Source organism: Lonchura striata, chromosome 35 (genome assembly GCF_050655825.1).
Source record: "Lonchura striata isolate lonStrDom1 chromosome 35, ASM5065582v1, whole genome shotgun sequence".
NCBI lineage: Eukaryota > Metazoa > Chordata > Aves > Passeriformes > Estrildidae > Lonchura > Lonchura striata.
In genome coordinates this window covers 143,925-167,137 of record NC_140737.1, presented here as the reverse complement: position 1 = coordinate 167,137, position 23,213 = coordinate 143,925, and the positions used below count along the sequence as shown (strand labels likewise).

The window sequence follows — 23,213 nt, the reverse complement described above, 5'->3', positions numbered from 1 at the left end:
CCCCTGTCCGTCTGTCCGTCCCCCTGTCCCCCTGTCCCTTCTCTGTCCCCGTGTCCCCCTGTCCGTCTGTCCGTCCCCTCTGTCCCCCTGTCCGTCTGTCCGTCCCCCTGTCCCCCTGTCCCTTCTCTGTCCCCGTGTCCCCCTGTCCCCCTGTCCGTCCCCCTGTCTGTCCGTCCCCCTGTCTGTCCGTCCCCCTGTCCGTCTGTCCGTCCCCCTGTCCGTCTGTCCCCCTGTCCCCTCTCTGTCCCGCTGTCCGTCTGTCCGTCCCCCTGTCCGTCTGTCCGTCCCTCTGTCCCCTCGGTCACGGCCCCGGCCCTTGACCCCTCCCCGCCCCCCCCGCGGTGTCCGGGAAGTGACGGGGGGGGGAGGGGGGAGGGGAGGGGAGGGGTTGTGACCCCCCCGGACACTGGGACGGACACTCGGACACTCGGACACTCGGACAGCCGGACACACGGACAGACGGACACACGGACAGACGGACAGCCGGACACACGGACAGACGGACACACGGACACTCGGACAGCCGGACAGATGGACGCTCGGACCCGCGGACCCTCGGCCATGGCCGGAGCTGTCCTGGGGCTGCTGCTGCTGCTGCCCCCGGCCCTCGGTCAGTGAGAGACCCCCGGGACCCCCGGGGACCCCCCGGGGACCCCCCGGGGACCTCAAATACCCCCAGGGACCCCCGGGACCCCCCGGGACCCCCCGGGGACCCCAAATCCTTCCCAGAGACCCCCGGGACCCCCCGGGACCCCCCGGGGACCCCAAATACCCCCAGGGACCCCCGGGACCCCCCGGGACCCCCCGGGGACCCCAAATCCTTCCCAGAGACCCCCGGGACCCCCTCAGAGACCCCCACCTGCTCCCCCCAAACCCCCCCCCAAAAGACCCCAACCCCCTCCCAGGGACCCCCGGGAACCACCAGGGACCCCAAATCCTCCCCCCAGAGACCCCAAATCCCCCCCAGGGACCCCCTGAGACCCCCCCAGACCCCTCCACCCCAAAGCCCCCATCCCCCCCCCCAGACCCCCCCACCTGACCCCCCAAACCCCCCCCAAAGCCCCCAGACCCCCCCCAGGGACCCCCAGACCCCCCCCCAGGGACCCCAAACTCCCCCCCAAATCCCCCCATGCCCCCCTCCAACTCTCCCCTCCCCCCCCAGGCGCCCCCTCGGAGCCCCCCCCGCCCTCGGAGCCCCCCCCGCGCTGCGACCCCGGCCTGGCTCCGATTTTGGGGGGTCGCGGGGAGCTGCGGGGGGGGGGGGAGGTGCTGCTGTACCGCTGCCCCCCCGGCAGCGCCCCCTCCCCCACCGCGCTGCGCCGCTGCGGCCCCGACGGGCGCTGGGACCCCCTGCCCGGGGGGGCGGCGGGACCCCCGCGCTGCCAAGGTGGGCCGGGGGCCGGGGGGCTCGGGGAGGTTTGGGGGGGGGTCCTGAGGGGTTTGGGGGGGCTCTGGGAGGCGGTTCGGGGGGGTTTGGGGGGATTTTGGGGGGCTCTGGGGGGTTTGGGGGGGATTTTGGGGGGGGGTCCTGAGGGGTTTGGGGGGATTTTGGGGGGGGCTCTGGGGGGTTTGGGGGGGCTCGGGGGGATTTGGGGGGGGTCCTGAGGGGTTTGGGGGGCTCTGGGAGGCGGTTCTGGGGGGTTTGGGGGGATTTTGGGGGGCTCTGGGGGGTTTGGGGGGGCTCGGGGGGGTTTGGGGGCATTTTGGGGGGTTTGGGGTGATTTTGGGGGGATTTTGGGGGAGCTCTGGGGGGGCTCTGGGGGATTTTGGGGGGGCCCTGGGGGGTTTGGGTGGGATTTTGGGGGGGGCTCTGAGGGGTTTGGGGGGATTTTGGGGTCCCGGTTGGATTTGGGGATCTCGGGGGGGTCCGGGCTGGGTTTGGGGGTCCCGGGGAGGTCCGGGCTGAGTTTGGGGGTCCCGGGCCGTGTCCGGGCTGTCTTTGGGGGTCTCGGGGGGTCCCGGGCCGTGTCCGGGGGTCCCACCCCCCAATTTCTCGCCCCCCAGCCGTGTGGTGCCCCGGGCCGCTGGAGTTCGAGCGCGGCTGGTTCTTCCCGCGGGGGTCCGGGCTGGGTTTGGGGGTCCGGGCTGGGTTTGGGGGTCCCACCCCCCCATTTTTCCCCCCAATTTCTCGCCCCCCAGCCGTGTGGTGCCCCGGGCCGCTGGAGTTCGAGCACGGCTGGTTCTTCCCGCGGGGGTCGCGGCACGCCCCGGGCTCGCTGCTGCGCTACGGCTGCTCGGGGGGCTTCGTCCTGCGCGGGACCCCCGAGCGGCGCTGCGGGGCCGGGGGGCGCTGGGAGGGGCCCGACCCCGTCTGCGACGATGGAGGTGGGGGGGGTCCCGGGGGGGGTCCTGGGGGGGGTTTTGGGGGGCTTTGGGGGGTCCTGGGGGGGTTTGGGGGGGTCCTGGGGGGGCTTGGGAGGTGTTTTGGGGGGCTGTTGTTCCTGGGCTGGTTTTGCGCTGGTTTTGGATTCTTTTGGGCTGTTTTGAGGGTATTTTTTGGGCTGGTTTTGGGCTGCTTAGGGTCTGTTTGTTTTCGGGCTCTGTGCAGTTCCTGGGCTGGTTTTGGGCTGTTTTGAGGGTATTTTTTGGCTGTTTTTGGGCTGGTTTCGGGGCAGTTTTGGGTCTGTTTGCTTTCGGGCTGTTTCCCTGCTCTCCTCCTGCTGGTTTTGGACTTTCCGTCCCTGACCCCCCGTTCCCGCAGCCGGTGACTGCCCGGCCCCGGCCGTGCCGCCGGGGGCGTCCATGGAGGGGTCGCGGGCCCGTTTCGATGTGGAGGGGCTGGTCCGGTTCCGGTGCCGCCCGGGGCTGCAGCTCGTGGGCTCGGCCGAGCGCCGCTGCCTCGAGGGGGGGGTCTGGAGCGGGACCGAGCCCCGGTGCCGCGGTGAGGAGGGTCCCGGGGGTCCCGGGAGGGGTCTGGAGCGGGACCGAGCCCCGGTGCCGCGGTGAGGAGGGGTCCCGGGGGTTCCGGGGGGGGTCTGGAGCGGGACCGAGCCCCGGTGCCGCGGTGAGGAGGGTCCCGGGGGTCCCGGGGGGGTCCTGGGGGGTCCCGGGGGGGGGTCTGGAGCGGGACCGAGCCCCGGTGCCGCGGTGAGGAGGGGTCCCGGGGGGTCCTGGGGGGTCCCGGGGGTCCTGGGGTGGGGTCTAGAGCGGGACCGAGCCCCGGTGCCGCGGTGAGGAGGGTCCCGGGGGTCCCGGGGGTCCCGGGGGGGGTCTGGAGCGGGACCGAGTCCCGGTGCCGGGGTGAGGAGGGGTCCCGGGGGGTTCCCGGGGGGTCCTGGGGGGTCCCGAGGGTCCTGGGGTGGGGTCTAGAGCGGGACCGAGCCCCGGTGCCGCGGTGAGGAGGGGTCCCGGGGGTCCTGGGGGGTCCCGGGGGGGGGTCTGGAGCGGGACCGAGCCCCAGTGCCGCGGTGAGGAGGGGTCCCGGGGGTCCTGGGGGGTCCCGAGGGTCCTGGGGTGGGGTCTGGAGCGGGACCGAGCCCCGGTGCCGCGGTGAGGAGGGGTCTCGGGGGTCCTGGGGGGTCCCGGGGGGGGTCTGGAGCGGGACCGAGCCCCGGTGCCGGGGTGAGGAGGGGTCCCGGGGGTCCTGGGAGGGTCCCGGGGGGTTCTGAGGGGTCCTGCGGTGGTTTTGGGGGATCCCGGGGGGGTCTGAGGGGTCCCGGGGGGTCCGGGGGTTCCGAGCTCCCGGGATGGAATGAGGGGCTGGGGGCACCGGGGGTGTCCCGGGGCTTTTGGGGGGCTCCGGAGGTGACGCCGGTGTCCCCCCGGTGCCGCCCCCAGACCCCAATTCCTTCGACACCCCCGAGGACGCGGCCGAGGCGTTCCTGGCGTCCCTGACCCAGACCGTGGAGGCGGCCGAGGCCAACAGCACCCACGGTGGGGGTCCCGGGGGTCCCGGAGGGGGTCCCGGGGCTGTCCCGGGGGGGTCCCGGGGGTCTGACGGGGGTCCCGGGGGTCCCGGGTCTCTCCCGGGGGTCTCGGGGGTCCCGGGGGTCTGACGGGGGTCCCGGGGGTCTGACGGCTCCCGGGGGTCTGACGGGGGTCCCGGGGGTCCCGGGTCTCTCCCGGGGGTCCCGGGTCTCTCCCGGGGGTCCCGGGGGTCCCGGGTCTCTCCCGGGGGTCTCGGGGGTCCCGGGTCTCTCCCGGGGGTCTGATGGGGTTCCCGGGGGTCCTGGGGTTTCTGACGGGGATCCCGGGGGTATGACGGGTCCCGGGGGTCTGTCGGTGGTCCTGGGGGTCCCGGGTCTCTCCCGGGGGTCCCGGGGGTCCCGGGTCTGTCCCGGGGGTCTGACGGGGGTCCCGGGGGTCCCGGGTCTCTCCCGGGGGTCCCGGGGGTCTGTCGGTGGTCCCGGGGGTCCCGGGGTCTGACGGCTCCCGGGGGTCGCAGACCCCACGGCCAAGCGGCGGATCCGGCTGGAGGCGGGGGGGTCCCTGAACGTGTTCCTGGTGCTGGACGCGTCGCGCAGCGTGAACGCGCAGGACTACGAGAACGCGCGCGCCGCGCTGGGCGAGCTGGTGGAGAAGGTGCGGCCCCGAAAACATCCCGGAACACCCCGAAACCACCCCAAAACCACCCCAAAACACCCCAGAAACCCCAAAAACACCCGAGAAACACCCCAGAAACCCCAAAACCACCCCAGAAACCCGAGAAACACCCCAGAAACCCCCAAAACACCCCAGAAACCCCAAAAACACCCTAGAAACCCCCCAAAAAAACCCAAACCACCCCAGAAACCCCAAAAACACCCCAGAAACCCCAAAAACACCCGAGAAACACCCCAGAAACCCCAAAAACACCCTAGAAATCTCCTCTAACACCCCAAGTCCCCTTTGAACACCTCTCAAATCCCCCAAATCCCCTAAACACCCCCAAACCCCCTAGATCCCCCCCAAATCCCCTAAACCCTAAATCCCCTTTAACTGCCCCAAATCCCCTTTAAATGCCCAAATCCCCCCAAACCCGAATCCCCTTTAACCCTCCCCAACCCCCTTTAACCCTTCCAAATCCCCTTTAAACACTCCCAAATCCCCTTTTACCCCCCAAACCCCAAACCCCCCAAACCCCAAATCCCTCACACCCCACACCCCAAACCCCAAACCCCCCAAACCCCAAACCCCCTTTAACCCCCGAATCCCCTTTAACCCTCCCCAAGCCCCTTTAACCCTAACCCAAATCCCCTTTAAACACTCCCAAATCCCCTTTTACCCCCCAAACTCCAAACCTAAACCCCAAACCCCAAACCCCACACCCCAAACCCCAACTCCCCAAACCCCAAACCCAAACCCCAAACCCCAAACCCAAACCCCAACTCCCCAAACCCCCTTTAACCCCCCAAACCCCAAACCCCAAACCCAAACCCCAAACCCCAAACCCCAAACCCCAAACCCCAAACCCCAACTCCCCAAACCCCAACTCCCCAAACCCCAAACCCCAAACCCCAAACCCAAACCCCAACCCCAAACCCAAACCCAAACCCCCCAAACCCCCCCCACAGCTGGCCAGCTTCGGGGCCGCCCCGCGCTACGGGCTGGTGACGTTCGGCTCCGAGCCGCGCGTGGAGCTGAGCCCCGCCGAGCCCAACGCCACCGACGGCGCCTGGGTGCGGCAGCGCCTGCGGGAGCTGCGCCTCGAAGGTTTTGGGGTTTGGGATTGGGGTTTGGGATTTGGGATTGGGGATTTGGGGTTTGGGATTGGGGTTTGGGATCCCGGGAATGGGTGCGGCAGCGCCTGTGGGAGCTGCGCCTCGAAGGTGGATTTGGGATTGGGGTTTGGGGTTTGGGATTGGGGTTTGGGTTTGGGGTTTGGGATTGGGGTTTGGGATCCCGGGAATGGGTGCGGCAGCACCTGCAGGAGCTGCGCCTCGAAGGTTTTGGGATTTGGGATTGGGGATTGGGATTTGGGATTGGGGATTTGGGATTGGGGATTGGGGATTGGGGTTTGGGATTGGGGTTTGGGGATTTGGGATTGGGTTTGGGGTTTGGGATTGGGGTTTGGGTGTTTGGGATTGGGGTTTGGGGTTTGGGGTTTGGGATCCCGGGAATGGGTGCGGCAGCGCCTGCGGGAGCTGCGCCTCGAAGGTTTTGGGGAATTTGGGATTGGGGTTTGGGGTTTGGGTTTGGGGTTTGGGATTGGGGATTGGGGTTTGGGATTGGGGTTTGGGATCCCAGGAATGGGTGCGGCAGCGCCTGCGGGAGCTGCGCCTCGAAGGTTTTGGGGTTTGGGATTGGGGTTTGGGGTTTGGGGTTTGGGATTGGGGTTTGGGGGTTTGGGATTTGGGATTGGGGTTTGGGATTTGGGGTTTGGGATCCCGGGAATGGGTGTGGCAGAGCCTGCGGGAGCTGCGCCTCGAAGGTTTTGGGGTTTGGGATTGGGGTTTGGGATTTGGGATTGGGGTTTGGGGTTTGGGACTGGGGGTTTGGGATTTGGGATTGGGGTTTGGGATTTGGGATTGGGGTTTGGGGTTTGGGATTGGGGTTTGGGATTTGGGTTTGGGGATTTGGGGTTTGGGGTTTTGGGATTGGGGATTGGGGTTTGGGATTGGGGATTGGGGTTTGGGATCCCGGGAATGGGTGCAGCAGCGCCTGTGGGAGCTGCGCCTCGAAGGTTTTGGGATTGGGGTTTGGGGTTTTTGTGGGATCTCTATGGGTTTTTTGGGGGGTTTTGGGATTTTGGGGTTTCTGTGGTATCTCCATGGGGATTTTTTGGATTTTGGGGTCCCTCTGACCCCCCCTTTTCCCCCAGCCCACTCTCAGGCCCCGGGCACCAACCTGGCCGGGGCGCTGCGGGGTTTTTGGGGTTTCTATGGGATCTCTATGGGATTTTTGGGGGTTTCTGTGGTATCTCCATGGGGATTTTTGGGGTTTTTGGGATTTTGGGGTCCCGCTGACCCCCCTTTTCCCCCAGCCCACTCTCAGGCCCCAGGCACCAACCTGGCCGGGGCACTGCGGGGTTTTTGGGGTTTCTATGGGGTTTTTTGGGTTTTTTGGGGTTTCTGTGGTATCTCCATGGGGATTTTTGGGGTTTTTGGGATTTTGGGGTCCCGCTGACCCCCCCTTTTCCCCCAGCCCACTCTCAGGCCCCGGGCACCAACCTGGCCGGGGCGCTGCGGGCCGTGTACGCGCTGCTGGTGCAGCAGGAGCGCGCCGAGCGGCTGCGGGGGCTGCGCCCGGCGCCCGTCACCAACAGCACCCGGCACGTCCTGGTGCTCATGACCGACGGTGGGAGCCAGCGGCACCCCGGGGACCCCAAAACTGAGCTGGGACCCCAAAACTGAGCTGGGAGCCCAAAACCTGAGATGGAACCCCAAAAACTGAGCTGGGACCCCAACGGCACCCCGGGGACCCCCAAACTGAGCTGGGAGCCCAGCGGCACCCCGGGGACCCCAAAACTGAGCTGGGAGCCCAGCGGCACCCCGGGGACCCCAAAAACTGAGCTGGGAGCCCAAAAACTGAGCTGGGACCCCAACGGCACCCCGGGGACCCCAAAACTGAGCTGGGAGCTCAAAACCTGAGCTGGGACCCCAAAAACGGAGCTGGGAGTCCAAAGTCACCCCGGGGACCCCCAAACTGAGCTGGGAGCCCAAAAACGGAGCTGGGACCCCAAAATCTGAGCTGGGACCCCAAAGTCACCCTGGGGACCCCAAAAACTGAACTGGGAACCCAAAAACTGAACTGGGAACCCAAAAACTGAACTGGGAACCCCAAAGTCACCCCGGGGACCCCAAAAACGGAGCTGGGAGCCCAAAATCTGAGCTGGGAGTCCAAAAACAGAGCTGGGACCCCAAAAACGGAGCTGGGAGCCCAAAGTCACCCCGGGGACCCCAAAGTCACCCTGGGGACGCCAAAACTGAGCTGGGAACCCAAAAACTGAACTGCGAACCCCAAAACTGAACTGGGAACCCCAAAAACTGAACTCGGAACCCTAAAGTCACCCCGGGGATCCAAAAATTGAGCTGGAAACCCAAAAAACTGAACTGGGGACCCCAAAATCCGCACTGGTCCCCCCAAATCCCCTCTGGGAACCCTCAAAATCCCCCCTGGGACCCCCCAGATCCCCCTGGGACCCCCCAAATCCCCTCTGGGGCCCCCCAAAACCTCTGCCCTGTCCCCCCAGGCCGTGCCAACATGGGGGGGTCCCCGGTGCCCGTCCTGCACCAGATCCGGGAGCTGCTGAGCATCGGGAGAGACCCCCGGGACCCCCGCGAGGAGTTCCTGGGTGGGGATTTGGGGGTTCGGGGGGATTTGGGGGGATTTGGGGGATTTGGGGGGATTTGAGGGGATTTGGGGGGAGATTTGGGAGATCTGGGGGGGATTTGGGGGGATTTGGGGGTATTTGGGGGATTTTTGGGTATTTGGGGGATTTTGGGGTGGTGTAGGAGGCTGCATAGGGCAGTTTTGGGGTGTTTGGGGTGGTTTTGGGATGTTTTTGGGCTGGTTTTGGGGGGTTTTTGGGGTGTTTTTTTGGTATTTCAGGCTGTTTCAGGCTGTTTTGGGGGTGTTTCGGGCTGTTTTGGGGTGTTTCGGGCTGTTTTTGGGGGGTTTTGGGGTGTTTTTTTGGTATTTCAGGCTGTTATTGGGGTGTTTTTGGGGTATTTTGGCTGTTTCAGGCTGTTTCGGGCTGTTTTTGGCGCGTTTTGGGCTGTTTTGGGGTGTTTTGGGCTGTTTTGGGCTGTTTTTGGGGTATTTTGGCTGTTTCAGGCTGTTTCGGGCTGTTTTTGGCACGTTTTGGGCTGTTTTGGGGTGTTTTGGGGTGTTTTGGGCTGCCCTGACCCCTCTCCCCGCAGACGTTTACGCCTTCGGGCTGGGGGAGGACGCGCACGCCGAGACCCTGAACGCGCTGGCGTCGCACAAGGCGGGGGAGCAGCACGTCTTCTTCCTCAGGGACACCGAGGACCTGCAGGAGGTGTTCCACCGCATGATCGGTACCCAGAAACCTCCAAAATCCCAAAAATCCCCAAAAAAACCCCTCAAAAATCCCAAAAAACCAAAAAAAACCCGACCCAAAACCCAAAAAAACCCAAAAAAACCAAAGAAAACCCCAAAAATCCCCCCGTGTTCCTCCTGAGGGACACCGAGGACCTGCAGGAGGTGTTCCACCGCATGAGCGGTACCTGAAAATCTCCTCCAAAATCCCAAAAATCCCCAAAAAAAGACCCAAAAACCCGAAAACCCAAAAAACCCCTCAAAAATCCCCAAAAATCCCCCAAAAATCCCCCCCAAAATCCCCAAAAAATCCCAAAAATCCCCCAAAATTCCCAAAATTCCCAAAATCCCCAACCCCGTGCCGCCGGCAGACGAGAGCGCGACGCTGGGGCTGTGCGGGGTCAGCCTCGAGTTCGGGCGCGCCGAGGAGCGCGAGAGGAACCCCTGGGAGGTGACGGTGACCGTGACGGTGAGCGGGCACGGCGGGCACCCAAAGCACACCTGGGCACACCTGGCACAGCCAGAAACACAGCTGGGGGCACCCAAAACACACCTGGGCACACCTGGGCACACCTGGCACACCCAGAAACACACCTGGCACATCCAGAAACACACCTGGGCACACCTGGCACACCCAGAAACACACCTGGGGGACCCAAAACACACCTGGGCACACCTGGCACACCCAGAAACACACCTGGCACACCCAGAAACACACCTGGGGGCACCTGGCACACCCAGAAACACACCTGGGCACACCTGGCACACCTAAAAATACACCCGGGGGCACCCAAAACACACCTGGGCACACCTGGCACACCCAGACACACACGGGCACACCTGGCACACCCAGAAACACACCTGGGCACACCTGGCACACCCAGACACACACGGGCACACCTGGCACACCCAGAAACACACCTGGGCACATCCAGAAACACACCTGGGGGCACCCAAAACACACCTGGGCACACCTGGCACATCCAGAAACACACCTGGGGGCACCCAAAACACACCTGGGCACACCTGGCACAGCCAGAAACACACCTGGACACACCTGGCACACTCAAAAACACACCTGGGCACACCTGGCACAGCCAGAAACACACCTGGACACACCTGGCACACTCAAAAACACACCTGGGCACACCTGGCACACCCAGAAACACACCTGGGGGCACCCAAAGCACACCTGGGCACACCTGGCACACCCAGAAACACACCTGGGGGCACCCAAAGCACACCTGGGCACACCTGGCATCCAGAAACACACCTGGGGGCACCCAAAGCACACCTGGGCACACCTGGCACACCCAGAAACACACCTGGGGGCACCCAAAGCACACCTGGGCACACCTGGCATCCAGAAACACACCTGGGGGCACCCAAAACACACCTGGGCACACCTGGCACACCCAGAAACACACCTGGGGGCACCTGGCATATCCAGAAACACACCTGGACACACCTGGCACATCCAGAAACACACCTGGGCACACCTGGCATATCCAGAAACACACCTGGACACACCTGGCACACCTAAAAATACACCCGGGGGCACCCAAAACACACCTGTGCACACCTGGGGGGTACCTGGGCACACCTGGGGGGTATTTGGGCACACCTGGGGGGAACCTGGGCACACCTGGGGGGTACCTGGGCACACCTGTGCACACCTGGGCGGTACCTGGGCACACCTGTGCACACCTGGGCGGTACCTGGGCACAGCTGGGGGGTATTTGGGCACACCTGGGGCACACCTGGGGGTACCCGGGCACACATGGGCACACCTGGGGCACACCTGGGCACACCTGGGGGGTACCTGGGCACACCTGGGCACACCTGTGCACACCTGTGCACACCTGGGGTACCCGGCTCCCTGGCAGCGGCGCCCTGTGCCCGCAGCGGCCCGGGCGGGGCCAGGAGCGCTGCCAGGGCTCGCTGGTGTCGCCGTACTTCGTGCTGAGCGCGGCGCATTGCTTCACCGGGCACGACCTGCCCGCCTGGCTCGGCGTGGACATCGGTCAGAGCCGGGCACCGCGGGCACACCTGGGCACACCTGGGGGGACAGCTGGGGGAACACCTGGGCACCGCGGGCACACCTGGGCACACCTGGGGGGACAGCTGGGCACCTGGGTGGACAGCTGGGGGCACCTGGGCACACCTGGGGGGACACCTGGGCACCTGGGTGGACAGCTGGGGGCACCTGGGCACACCTGGGCACACCTGGGGGGACAGCTGGGCATGTGGGGGGGACAGCTGGGGGCACCTGGGCACACCTGGGCACCTGGGACACCTGGGGGGGGCACCGAGGGACAGCCCTGAATGTCCTGGGGATACCTGGGGGGGACCCGGGACACCTGATCTGGGGAATCCTGGGGGGATTTGGGGGGTCCTGGGGTGGATTTTGGGGATCCTGGGGGGATTTGGGGGGTCCTGGGGTGGATTTTGGGGGGTCCTGGGGGGATTTGGGGGATCCTGGGGTGGATTTTGGGGGGTCCTGGGGGGGTTTGGGGGGTCCTGAGGGGATTTGGGGGTCCTGGGGGGATTTGGGGGGTCCTGGGGGGATTTGGGGGTCCTGGGGTGGATTTTGGGGATCCTGGGGGGATTTGGGGGGTCCTGGGGTGGATTTTGGGGATCCTGGGGGGATTTGGGGGGTCCTGGGAGGATTTGGGTGTCCTGGGGGGATTTTGGGGGTCCTGGGGGTATTTGGGGGTCCTGGGGGTATTTGGGGGTCCTGGGGGTATTTGGGGGTCCTGGGGTGGATTTTGGGGGTTCTGGGGGTATTTGGGGGTCCTGGGGTGGATTTGAGGGGTCCTGGGGGTATTTGGGGGTCCTGGGGTGGATTTTGGGGGTTCTGGGGGGATTTGGGGGTCCTGGGGGTATTTGGGGGTCCTGGGGGTATTTGGGGGTCCTGGGGTGGATTTTGGGGACCCCCGTGACCCCCCCAGGCCCCCGGGAGCGGCGGGGGGTGCGGGGGCTGTTCCTGCACCCCCAGTTCAGCCCCGGCGCGCGCCGGCACCGCGGCGTCCCCGAGTTCTATGACTTCGACGTGGCGCTGCTGCAGCTGGACCGGGCCGTGCCCCCCTCGCCCACCCACCGGTGAGGGGCTGGGGGCTTCTGGGGGGGGTCCCGGGGGGGTTTGGGGGGTCCCGGGGGGGGTTTTTGGGGTGCTGACCCCCCCCCGTGCTCCCCCCCCAGCCCCATCTGCATCCCCTGCACCGAGGGCGCGGCGCGGGCGCTGCGGCTGCCGGAGAGGAGCTCCTGCCAGGACCACCGTGAGACCCCCGGGACCCCCCCCAAATCCCCCCGGGACCCCCCGAGACCCCCTGGACCCCCCCAAATCCTCCCGGGACCCCCCAAATATCCCCAAGACCCCTCGAGACCCCCCCAAATCCCCCCGGGACTCCCCAAATCCCCCCGTGACCCCCCGAGACCCCCTCCAAATCCCCCCGGGACCCCCCCAAATCCACCCGAGACCCCCCTGAGACCCCCCCCAAATTCCCCTGAGACCCCAGGGACCTCCGAGACCCCCAAAAAAGCCCCTGGGAACCAAACAGGGCCCCCCCAGACCCCCCAAAACCACCCCAGAGCCCACAGAGCCCACAGAGCCAAGCCCTGTCCCTCCCTGGGACCCCCTCCCCAAATTCCCTGACCCCCGTGTGACCCTCCGGTGACCCCCTGACCCCCGGTGACCCCCTGACCCCCGGTGACCCCCAGGCCGGCTGCTGCTGCCCCCCAAGAACGTGGAGGCGTTTTTCCTGTCCCCGCGCGGCTCCGCGGGGCTGCAGCGGCAGCAGGTGCTGCTCAAGCTGGGGGACCAGGTGGGGACACCCCGGGGACACCCCCGGGTCCGTCTGTCACCCCCGGGTCCCTCTGTCACCCCGGGGACACCCCCGGGTCCCTCTGTCACCCCCGGGTCCCTCTGTCACCCCGGGGACACCCCCGGGTCCCTCTGTCACCCCCGGGTCCCTCTGTCACCCCGGGGACACCCCCGGGTCCCTCTGTCACCCCCGGGTCCCTCTGTCACCCCGGGGACACCCCCGGGTCCCTCTGTCCCCTCCCGGGTCCGTCTGTCCCGTTTCCATCTGTCACCCCCGTGTCCGTGTGACATCTCCGTGTCTATCCCTGTGTCCCCTCACTGTCCCCTGAGTGTCCCCCGTGTGTCCCCCGGTGTCCCCCATGTCCACTGAGTGTCCTCTGTGTCCCAATGTCTCCTGAGTGACCCCAGTGTCCCCCGTGTCTGTCACTGTCCCCACTGTCCTCTGAGTGTTCCCACTGTCCTCTGAGTGTCCCCAATGTCCCCTGACCGTCCCCACTGTCCCCCCAATGTCCCCTGACTGTCCCCAATGTCCCGTGTGTCTGTCACTCTCCCCTGTGTCTGTCACTGTCCCCACTGTCGCCCCGTGTCCCCTGACTGTCCCCACTGTCCTCTGAGTGACCCCAATGTTCCCCCAATGTCCCGATATCCTGCCACTGTCCCCTCCCTGTCCCCACTGTCCCACCAATGTCCCCTGACTGTCCCCAATGTCCCCTGATTGTCCCCAGTGTCCCCAATGTCCCCCCACTGTCCCCAATGTCCCCACTGTCCCCCCAATGTCCCCTCACTGTCCCCTGACTGTCCCCCCAATGTCCCCTGACTGTCCCCAATGTCCCGTGTGTCTGTCACTCTCCCCTGTGTCTGTCACTGTCCCCACTGTCGCCCCGTGTCCCCTGACTGTCCCCAATGTCCCCTGACTGTCCCCACTGTCCCCCCAATGTCCCCTGTGTCTGTCACTGTCCCCTGACTGTCCCCACTGTCCCCAGTGTCCCCTGTGTCTGTCACTGTCCCCTGACTGTCCCCACTGTCCCCACTGTCCCCTCACTGTCCCCACTGTCCCCAATGTCCCCTCACTGTCCCCAATGTCCCCACTGTCCCCTGTGTCTGTCACTGTCCCCTCACTGTCCCCCCACTGTCCCCACTGTCCCCTCACTGTCCCAGTGTCCCCAATGTCCCCTGTGTCTGTCACTGTCCCCTCACTGTCCCCACTGTCCCCTGTCCCAGCGGGGTCCGTGCGAGGCCGACGCTCTCCGTGCCGGCCCCTACGCCAATGTCACCTCCCTGGAGGACATCGTCACCCCCCGCTTCCTGTGCTCGGGGGGGCACGAGCCCCGCGTGGACCCCATCGCCTGCCCGGGTACGGACCGGTATAAACCAGTATAAACCAGTATAAACCAGTATAGACCAGTATGAACCAGTATAGACCAGTATGGACCAGTATGGAACAGTATAGACCAGTATAAACCAGTACAGACCCCCCGCTTCCTGTGCTCGGGGGGGCACGAGCCCCGCGTGGACCCCATCGCCTGCCCGGGTACGGACCGGTACAAAGCGGTATAAACCAGTATAAACCCGTATGAACCAGTATAGACCAGTATGGAACAGTATAGACCAGTATAAACCAGTACAGACCCCCCGCTTCCTGTGCTCGGGGGGGCACGAGCCCCGCGTGGACCCCATCGCCTGTCCGGGTACGGACCAGTACAAACCAGTACGAACCAGTATAAACCAGTATGGACCATTATGAACCAGTAGAGATCAATATAGACCAGTGCAGACCAGTACAGATCAACACAGACCAGTATAAACCAGTATAGACCAGTATGAATCTGTATAGACCTGTACAGACCAGTACAAACCAGTCCATCCCAGTTTGCCCCAGTTCCTCCAAGTCCCTCCCAGTTCCTCCCAGTTCATCCCAGTTTGCCCCAGTTCCTCCCAGTCCCTCCCAGTTCATCCCAGTTTGCCCCAGTTCCTCCCAGTCCATCCCAGTTCCTCCCAGTCCATCCCAGTTCCTCCCAGTCCCTCCCAGTTCCTCCCAGTCCATCCCAGTTCCTCCCAGTCCCTCCCAGTTCCTCCCAGTCCATCCCAGTTTCCCCACAGGTGACTCCGGTGGCCCCGTCGTCGTCACCTGGGGACAGCGACACTTCCAGGTCAGAGGGGAACTGGGAGGGACTGGGAGGGACTGGGACGGGAACTGGGGACACTGGGAGGAGACTGGGGACACTGGGAGGGGACTGGGAGGGACTGGGAGGGACTGGGACGGGAACTGGGGACACTGGGAGGAGACTGGGGACACTGGGATGGAACTGGGGACACTGGGAGGGGAACTGGGACAAACTGGTGATCCCAGGTGTGCAGCTGACCCCCAGGTGACCCCGGGGTGGGCGTGGCTCTGTCCCATGTGACCCGGGTGGGCGTGGCTCTGTCCCATGTGACCCGGGTGGGCGTGGTCCCTGGCCCCATGTGACCCGGGTGGGCGTGGTCCCTGGCCCCATGTGACCCGGGTGGGCGTGGCTCTGTCCCAGGTGGGCGTGGTCAGCTGGGGCGTGGTCCCCGCGTGCCGCGAGCGCCGCGCGCCGTCCCACGCCCGCGACTTCCACGTCAGCGTCTTCGAGGTGCTGCCCTGGCTGCGGGAGCGGCTGCGCGACGAGGAGCTGGGCTTCGTGCCCTGAGCCACCTGGGGGCACCTGGGCACAGCTGGGCACAGCTGGGCACAGCTGGGCTTCCTGCCCTGAGCCCCCTGGGCGCACCTGGGGCACCTGGGCACAGCTGGGCACAGCTGGGCACAGCTGGGCTTCCTGCCCTGAGCCCCCTGGGGCACCTGGGCACAGCTGGGCACAGCTGGGCTTCGTGCCCTGAGCCCCCTGGGCGCCCTGCACCTGGGGGCACCTGGGGGCACCTGGGCACAGCTGGGCTTCCTGCCCTGAGCCACCTGGGCGCACCTGGGGGCACCTGGGGGCACCTGGGGGCACCTGGGCACAGCTGGGCTTCCTGCCCTGAGCCACCTGGGGGCACCTGGGCACACCTGGGCTTCCTGCCCTGAGCCACCTGGGCACACCTGGGCACAGCTGGGCACAGCTGGGCTTCCTGCCCTGAGCCACCTGGGGGCACCTGGGCACAGCTGGGCACAGCTGGGCTTCCTGCCCTGAGCCACCTGGGGGCACCTGGGCACAGCTGGGCACAGCTGGGCTTCCTGCCCTGAGCCACCTGGGGGCACCTGGGCACAGCTGGGCACAGCTGGGCTTCCTGCCCTGAGCCACCTGGGCACACCTGGGCACAGCTGGGCACAGCTGGGCTTCCTGCCCTGAGTCACCTGGGTACACCTGGGTCACCTGGGCACACCTGGGCACAGCTGGGCTTCCTGCCCTGAGCCACCTGGGCACACCTGGGCACACCTGGGCACAGCTGGGCACAGCTGGGCTTCCTGCCCTGAGCCACCTGGGCACACCTGGGCATGGCCGAACACACCTGGGCACCCCTGGACGCAGCCAGGCGTGGCTGGACAGAGCTGGACACACCCTGCGCGTGGCCTGGCTGTCCCCACCCCCCCCAGGTGGCAATAAAGGTGTCCCCGCCCCCCAAGTGACAATAAACACCTGTCCCACCTCCCCAGGTGACAACAGAGGTGCCCCCACCCCCCAGGTAGCAATAAACACCTGTCCCACCTCCCCAGGTGACAACAGAGGTGCCCCCACCCCCCCAGGTGACAATAGTGGTGTCCCCGCCCCCCCAGGTGACAATAAACGCGTTCTTCTCACACCAGGTGACAACAAACGTTTCTTTCTTCCAACCAGATCCCCCCACAGGTGTCCCCGTCCCCCCCAGGTGACAACACACACCTGTCCCACCCCCCAACCACGTCCCCACCCCTCCAAGTGTCCCCAGGTGTGTCCCCCATCCCTCCAGGTGTCCAGGTGTGTCCCCAGGTGTCCAGGTGTCCCCAGGTGTGTCCCCAGGTCAGTGCCCCCCGAACAGGTCCTCGTTGTAGACCACCTGCGAGCGCTTGTCCCGGTGCGAGCCCTTGGCGCTGTTCTTCACCGCTGGGGACGGGGGGGTCAGGGGGTGCGGGGACCCCCGGGACCCCTTTTGGGACCCCCGGGGACACCCTGGGACCCCCGATAACCCCTGGGACCCCAGGGGACACCCCGGGACCCCTTTGGGACCCCCCTGGGACCCATTTGGGACCCCCAGGGACACCCCTGGGACCCCGGGGGACCCCAGACTCACCCAGGACCACCCAGGGACCCCCAGAACTCCCTGAGATCCCCCGCAGGTTCACCAAAGGGACCCCCAGAGCCCCCCAAATCCCCCCAGATCCCCCCCAGACCCCCCAAATCCCCCCCAGCTCACCCAGGACCCCCCAAATCCCCCCAGATCCCCCCCAGACCCCCCAAATCCCCCCCAGCTCACCCAGGACCCCCCAAATCCCCCCAGATCCCCCCCAGACCCCCCAAATCCCCCCCAGGCTCACCCAGGACCCCCCAAATCCCCCCCAGGCTCACCCAGGGACCCCCAGAGCGATTTGCCGGTGGCGGCGTCCAGCAGCGGCTGCTTGCGGGCGATGCTGACCTTGAGCTGCACGTCCTGGACCACGGCCCCGTTCAGCTGGGGGGTTGTACCCAAAATGGCAGAAATTGTACCCAAAATGGCAGAAATTGTACCCAAAATGGCACACATTGTACCCGAAATGGCAAGAATTGTACCCAAAATGGCACGAATTGTACTCAAAATGGCAGAAATGGTACCCAAAATGGCAGAAATTGTACCCAAAATGGCCAAATCATGCACAAATCACACGCCCCCAAACAGCACCCATCACTCCCCAAATCCCCCCAACTCCCCCGAATCCTCCCAAACCCCCCAAAATCCCCCCAAATCCTCCCAAATTCCCCCCAGACCCCCCCAAATCCCCCCAAATCGCCCCCAAACCCCCGAATCGCCCCAAAATCCCCCCAAATCCTCCCAAACCCCCCCAAATCCCCCCCAAATCCTCCCAAATCCTCCCAAACCCCCCCAAATCCCCCCAAATCTCCCCCAGACCCCGGCCCCACCTCGGCCATGGCCTGGTCGGCCGACTCCATCTTCTCGTAGGTGACGAAGGCACAGCTGGGGGGACAATCGGGGGGTGGGGCGGGACACGCCCACAGAGACCACGCCCACCCAGCCCCGCCCCGTTTAGCTCCTCCCACGACACGGCCCCGCCCATTCTAGCCCCACCCACACTGAGCTCCACCAATGGCACAGCGCCGCCCCGTTTAGCTCCTCCCATCAGGGGCCACACCCTCATCTAGCCCCGCCCCCTTCCCAGCCCCACCCACTTTTGGGGCGTGTCTGACAAGATGTCGATGATGTTATTGACCCCGCCCACTCCAAGCCCCGCCCCTTCACAAGCCCCACCCACAGGGAGCAGTCGATGATGTCACCCCATTACTCCGCCCCCATTTTCAGACCCCGCCCCCTTTCCAGGCCCCACCCACTTCCTGGGCGTGTCCAGGGAGAGGTCGATTATGTCACCCCTCAAGCCCCGCCCACCCCAGGCCCCGCCCACCCCAGGCCCCACCCACTTGCGGGGCGTGTCCAGGGAGAGGTCGATGATGTCACTGACCCCGCCCACCCCCAAGCCCCGCCCCCTTTGCAGGCCCCACCCACTTGCGGGGCGTGTCCAGGGAGAGGTCGATGATGTCACTGACCCCGCCCACCCCCAAGCCCCGCCCCCTTTGCAGGCCCCACCCACTTGCGGGGCGTGTCCAGGGAGAGGTCGATGATGTCACCCCCAAACCCCGCCCCATTTTCAGGCCCCGCCCACCCCTCAAGCCCCACCCACTTGCGGGGCGTGTCCAGGGAGAGGTCGATGATGTCACTCAAGCCCCGCCCACCCCTCAAGCCCCGCCCACCCCTCAAGCCCCACCCACTTGCGGGGCGTGTCCAGGGAGAGGTCGATGATGGCGCCGAAGGGGCCGAAGGCGGCGCGCAGCAGCTCGGGGCTGAGCTCGGCGCCGTGCACGTAGAGCGTGTTCCCCTTGCGCGGCGGGCGGCGCTCGGGGAACGAGTCCGACCCTGCCGGCGCGCGGAACGTGGGACACGCGGACGGAATGGGGACACACGGACGGGGGGACAGACGGACAGGGGGACACACGGATGGGGGGACAGACGGACAGGGGGACAGACGAACGGGAACGGGGACAGAGACCCCAAAATGGGACACACGGACAGGAATGGGGACACACGGACCGGTGGGACACACAGATGGGGGGACAGACGGACAGGGGGGACAGATGGACGGGAACGGGGACACGGACGGGAACGGGGACACACGGACGGGAACAGGGACACACGGACGGGAACGGGGACACACGGACAGGGGGACAGACGGACGGGAACGGGGACACGGACGGGAACGGGGACACACGGATGGGAACGGGGACACACGGACGGGAACAGGGACAGACGGACGGGAACAGGGACACGGACGGGGGGACACACGGACGGGAATGGGGACACAGATGGGAATGGGGACACGGACAGGAACGGGGACACACGGACCGGTGGGACACACGGACAGAAACGGGGACAGACAGCCCAAAATGGGACACACGGACAGGGGAACGGGGACACACGGACGGGGGAAATGGGGACAAGAGCCCAAAATGGGACAGACAGACAGGGGTGGGACAGACAGACAGGGATGAATGGGACAGACAGACAAGAATGGGGACAAACACCCCAAAATGGGGACAGAGCCCCAGGACTGGGGACAGACCCCATTTCAGGACCCCCCCAAGTTAACCCCTCGAACTCCGGAAGGCCCCGTCGCTCCCCGGGGGATTTTGGGGACCCCCCATCCCCATTTAACCCCTTGTACTCCGGAAGGCCCCGTGGCTCCCCGGGGGATTTTGGGGGCCCCCCAGCCCCAAATTAACCCCTCGTACTCCGGAAGGCCCCGTCGCGCTCCCGCCGCTCCTCGGCCTCGGGCTCGGGGTCCCAGTCCAGCCGCCGCTCCCCCCGCTCGGGGGGCTCCCCCCGCGCCCCCCCCTCGGGCTCCCGCAGCCGCTCGCTGGCGCTGACGAAGCTGGGGGGGGGGCACGGGGGGTCAGGGGGTCCCCAAAACCCAGGGGGGACCCCAGACCCACAAAGGGAGCCCCCAGCTTCAGCCGGGGGGGGTCCCGCTCACCTCTCGTAGAGCGATTTCCTCTGGGGGCGACGCGACTGCGGGGGCAAAGCGGGATTGGGGAGGGGGCTCGGGGCACCCCCAAACAAAAGGGGGGCTCCCCGTGCCCCCCCCCCAGCCCCCAGCCCCCCGTTTTGGGGTTCGGTACCTCCTGGGAGTCGTCGTCGGCCGAGACGCTGCGCTGGAAGGGCTGGAAGGTGGGGGTGGGGCCCTTCTCGGGGTCCTGGGGGGGGCTTGGAAATTAGGGGGGGGTCCCAGAACCCCTCCCGGGGGTCTGGGGGGGTCCCAGAACCCCTCCCGGGGGTCTGGGGGGGTCCCAGAACCTCCCTCGGAGGTCAGGGGGGGTCCCAGAACCCCCCCGAGGTCTGGGGGGGTCCCAGAACCCCTCCCGGGGGTCTGGAGGGGTCCCGGAACCCTTCCCGGGGGTCTGGAGGGGTCCCAGAACCCCTCCCGGGGGTCTGGGGGGGGTTTGGGGGTGATGGGACTGGGGGGGAAGGGGATCCTGGGGGGGGGTCTCAAAGCTCTGAGGTGGTGGGAAAGGTTTGGGGGGTCCTGGGGGTGTTGGGGGGGGTCCCAGAGGGGCTTTGGGGGGGGTCCTGGAGGATTTAAGTGGATGCCAGATGGTTTTGGGGGTCCTAGGGGGTGGTCTCAGGGGGGTTTTGGGGGTCCCAGAGAAGCTGGGGGGGTTTCTGGATGGTTTTGGGGGTCCCAAGGGGGGGTTTTAGAGTGTCCCAGGACAGTTTTGGGGGGTCTGGGGGGGTCCCAGAGGGATTTTGGGGCATCCCAGGGTGGTTTTGGTGGTTCCAGGATGGTACTGGGGGGGTCCCCGGGGTCTGGGGGGGTTTTGGGGGGAATTCTAGGGGTCTGGGGGTCCTAGTGGTATCCCAGGGGTCTGGGGGGAACCTAGGGTGATCCCTGGTGGTCTGGGGGTGTCCCAGGGGTCTGGGGGGATCCCAGAGGGATTTTGGGGTGTCCCAGGGTGGTTTTGGTGGTTCCAGGATGGTTCTGAGGGTGTCCCAGGGTTCTGGGGGTGTCCCAGGGGTCCGGGGGGATCCCAGAGGGATTTTGGGGTGTCCCAGGGTGGTTTTGGTGGTATCCCGGTGGTCTGGGGGGATCCCTGGTGGTCTGGGGGGTCCCGGGGGGGTCCCGGGGGTCCCACCTTGAGCTTGCCCTCGAGCGTGCGGGAGCGTTTGAAGCCCGAGTTCTTGTTCTCGGCCTTGATGGCGCTGATGGCGCCCGACTTCACCAGCAGCTTGGCCTGCTCGGTGGCCGTGGCCGTGTCCAGCGGCGGCTGGTCCGACATGGCTGGGGGCACGGGGGGCACGGGGGCACCGTGAGGGGCACGGGGGGCACGGGGGCACCGTGAGGGGCACGGGGGGCACCGTGAGGGGCACGGGGGGCATGGGGGGCACGGGGGGCATGGGGGGCTCGGTGGCCGTGGCCGTGTCCAGCGGCGGCTGGTCCGACATGGCTGGGGGCACGGGGGCACCGTGAGGGGCACGGGGGCACCGTGAGGGGGCACGAGGGGCACCGAGGGGGCACGGGGGGCATGGGGGGCACCGTGAGGGGCACGGGGGGCACCGAGGGGGCACGGGGGGCACGGGGGGCTCGGTGGCCGTGGCCGTGTCCAGGGGCGGCTGGTCCGACATGGCTGGGGGCACGGGGGCACCGTGAGGGGCACGGGGGGCATGGGGGGCACCATGAGGGGCACGGGGGGCACCGTGAGGGGGCACAGGGGGCATGGGGGGCACGGGGGGCACCGAGGGCACGGGAGTGGGCAACAAGAGGGGGGCACAGGCCCCTCCCCAATTCCTCCCTCCCCAATTCCCCCCAGCTCCCTCCCCAATTTCTCCCCCCCATTCTCCCCCAGCCCCCTCCCATCCCCCCCAGCCCCCTCCCCAATTTCTCCCCCCAGCCCCCTCCCCAATTCCTCCCTTCCATTCTCCCCCATCCCCTTCCCCTTCTCCCCCAGCCCCCTCCCAAATTCCTCCTCCCCATTCCCCCCCAGCCCCTTCCCCAATTCCTCCCCCCCATTTCCCCCAGCCCCCTCCCCAATTTCTCCCCCCAGCCCCCTCCCCAATTCCTCTCACATCGTTTGATGCCCCCCTGGGCGCTGCCCCCCCCCGAGCTCTGCTGCTTCTTCAGCGCCAGCAGCGCCTTTTTCTGGGGAGGGGGCACAACGGGGGGGTCAGCAGGGGTTGAGACCCCCCGGGGCGCCCCCAGACCCAAAACCTGCCCCAGGGCCCCCCCGGGGTGCCCCCAGACCCAAAACCCCCCAGGGACCCTCCCGGGGGCACCCCCAGACCCAAAACCCCCCAGGGACCCCCCCCGGGGCGCCCCCAGACCCAAAAGCCCCCAGGGATCCCCCCGGGGCGCCCCCAGACCCAAAACCCCCCCGGGGACCCCCCAGATCACCAGAACCGCCCTGCAGCCCCCCCAGAGACCAAAATCCCCCCAAAACCCTCCCAAATCACCCCAAATCCCCCTGAATCTCCCCAAAATCCCCTCGAATCCCCCCTAAACCCCCCAAAATCCCCCCAAAACCCTCCCAAATCACCCCAAACCCCTTTGAATCCCCTCAGGACCCCCAAAATCCCCCAAATTTCCCCAAACCCGCCCCGTTCCCGGCACCTTTTTCCGCAATTTCCCGAATCGCTTCTGCAGCGCCTCCTCCTCCTCGCTCAGCCCCGGCGGCAGCGCCAGCATGGCGGGGCACCGGGGAACCGGGGGGTACCGGGGGTTACCGGGGAGTTACCGGGAGGTTACCGGGGGGCACCGGGGGGTACCGGGGGTCACTAGGGGGGTACCGGAGGGTCACCGGAGGCACACCGGAGGGTCAGGACGGGGTCACCGGGGGGCACCGGGGAGTACCGGGGGTTACCGGGAGGCACCGGGGGGGGTCACTGGGGCTCACCGGGGAGATCACCGGGGGGGTACCGGGGGTGTCACCGGAGGCACACCGGTGGGTACCAGAGGGGTAGCGGGGGTTACCGGGGAGGTACCGGGGGCACCGGACGGTACCGGGGCTCACCGGAGGGGTACCAGAGGGGTAGCGGGGGTTACCGGGGAGGTACCGGGGGCACCGGACGGTACCGGGGCTCACCGGAGGGGTACCAGAGGGGTACCGGAGGGTACCGGGGGGTACCAGAGGCACACCGGAGGGTCACGGCGGGGTCACGGGGGTCACGGGAGGGTCACGGGAGGGTCACGGGGGGGTCACGGCGCCGCCGCCGTCGTGGCGGGAGCGGCAGCGGGGCAGCGAGCGGCGCTTTCCCAGCGTGCACCGCGCGAGGCGGGGCCCGG

At 66.8% G+C, this 23,213-nt stretch overlaps 2 protein-coding genes across 5 annotated transcripts; one reads left to right on the top strand and one right to left on the bottom strand.

The window, feature by feature from the left end:
- The first annotated feature begins 369 nt into the window (after window positions 1–369).
- Window positions 370–16,501, top strand: CFB (complement factor B). 3 transcript variants are annotated; one of them, XR_014950894.1, is made up of 19 exons: window positions 370–610; window positions 1,163–1,387; window positions 2,140–2,325; window positions 2,702–2,881; window positions 3,778–3,873; window positions 4,385–4,521; window positions 5,493–5,631; window positions 7,063–7,215; window positions 8,111–8,212; window positions 8,781–8,918; window positions 9,291–9,388; window positions 10,825–10,942; window positions 11,871–12,021; window positions 12,121–12,197; window positions 12,640–12,743; window positions 13,964–14,096; window positions 14,843–14,892; window positions 15,268–16,384; window positions 16,446–16,501. XR_014950894.1 is itself a non-coding variant. In XM_085565126.1 (18 exons), the coding sequence occupies exons 1-18, from the start codon at window positions 532–534 to the stop codon at window positions 15,412–15,414; spliced, it is 2,313 nt and encodes a 770-aa protein (XP_085421252.1). In that variant the 5' UTR covers window positions 370–531; the 3' UTR covers window positions 15,415–16,501. The 3 variants fall into 3 exon arrangements, 1 of the variants encoding a protein (XP_085421252.1); XM_085565126.1 differs by having other exon boundaries at window positions 15,268–16,501; XR_014950895.1 differs by lacking the exons at window positions 7,063–7,215; window positions 8,111–8,212.
- A 5-nt stretch (window positions 16,502–16,506) lies between these two features.
- NELFE (negative elongation factor complex member E) lies at window positions 16,507–23,199 on the bottom strand. Of its 2 annotated transcripts, XM_085565143.1 has the most exons (11): window positions 23,014–23,199; window positions 22,542–22,705; window positions 22,001–22,073; window positions 21,070–21,215; window positions 20,059–20,133; window positions 19,914–19,948; window positions 19,672–19,811; window positions 18,655–18,799; window positions 17,794–17,848; window positions 17,245–17,347; window positions 16,507–16,782 (listed from the first exon to the last, which is right to left on the bottom strand). In XM_085565143.1, the coding sequence occupies exons 2-11, from the start codon at window positions 22,614–22,616 to the stop codon at window positions 16,700–16,702; spliced, it is 930 nt and encodes a 309-aa protein (XP_085421269.1). In that variant the 5' UTR covers window positions 22,617–22,705; window positions 23,014–23,199; the 3' UTR covers window positions 16,507–16,699. The 2 variants fall into 2 exon arrangements, with proteins under 2 accessions (XP_085421269.1, XP_085421270.1); XM_085565144.1 differs by lacking the exons at window positions 22,001–22,073; window positions 23,014–23,199.
- Window positions 23,200–23,213: the final 14 nt, after the last annotated feature.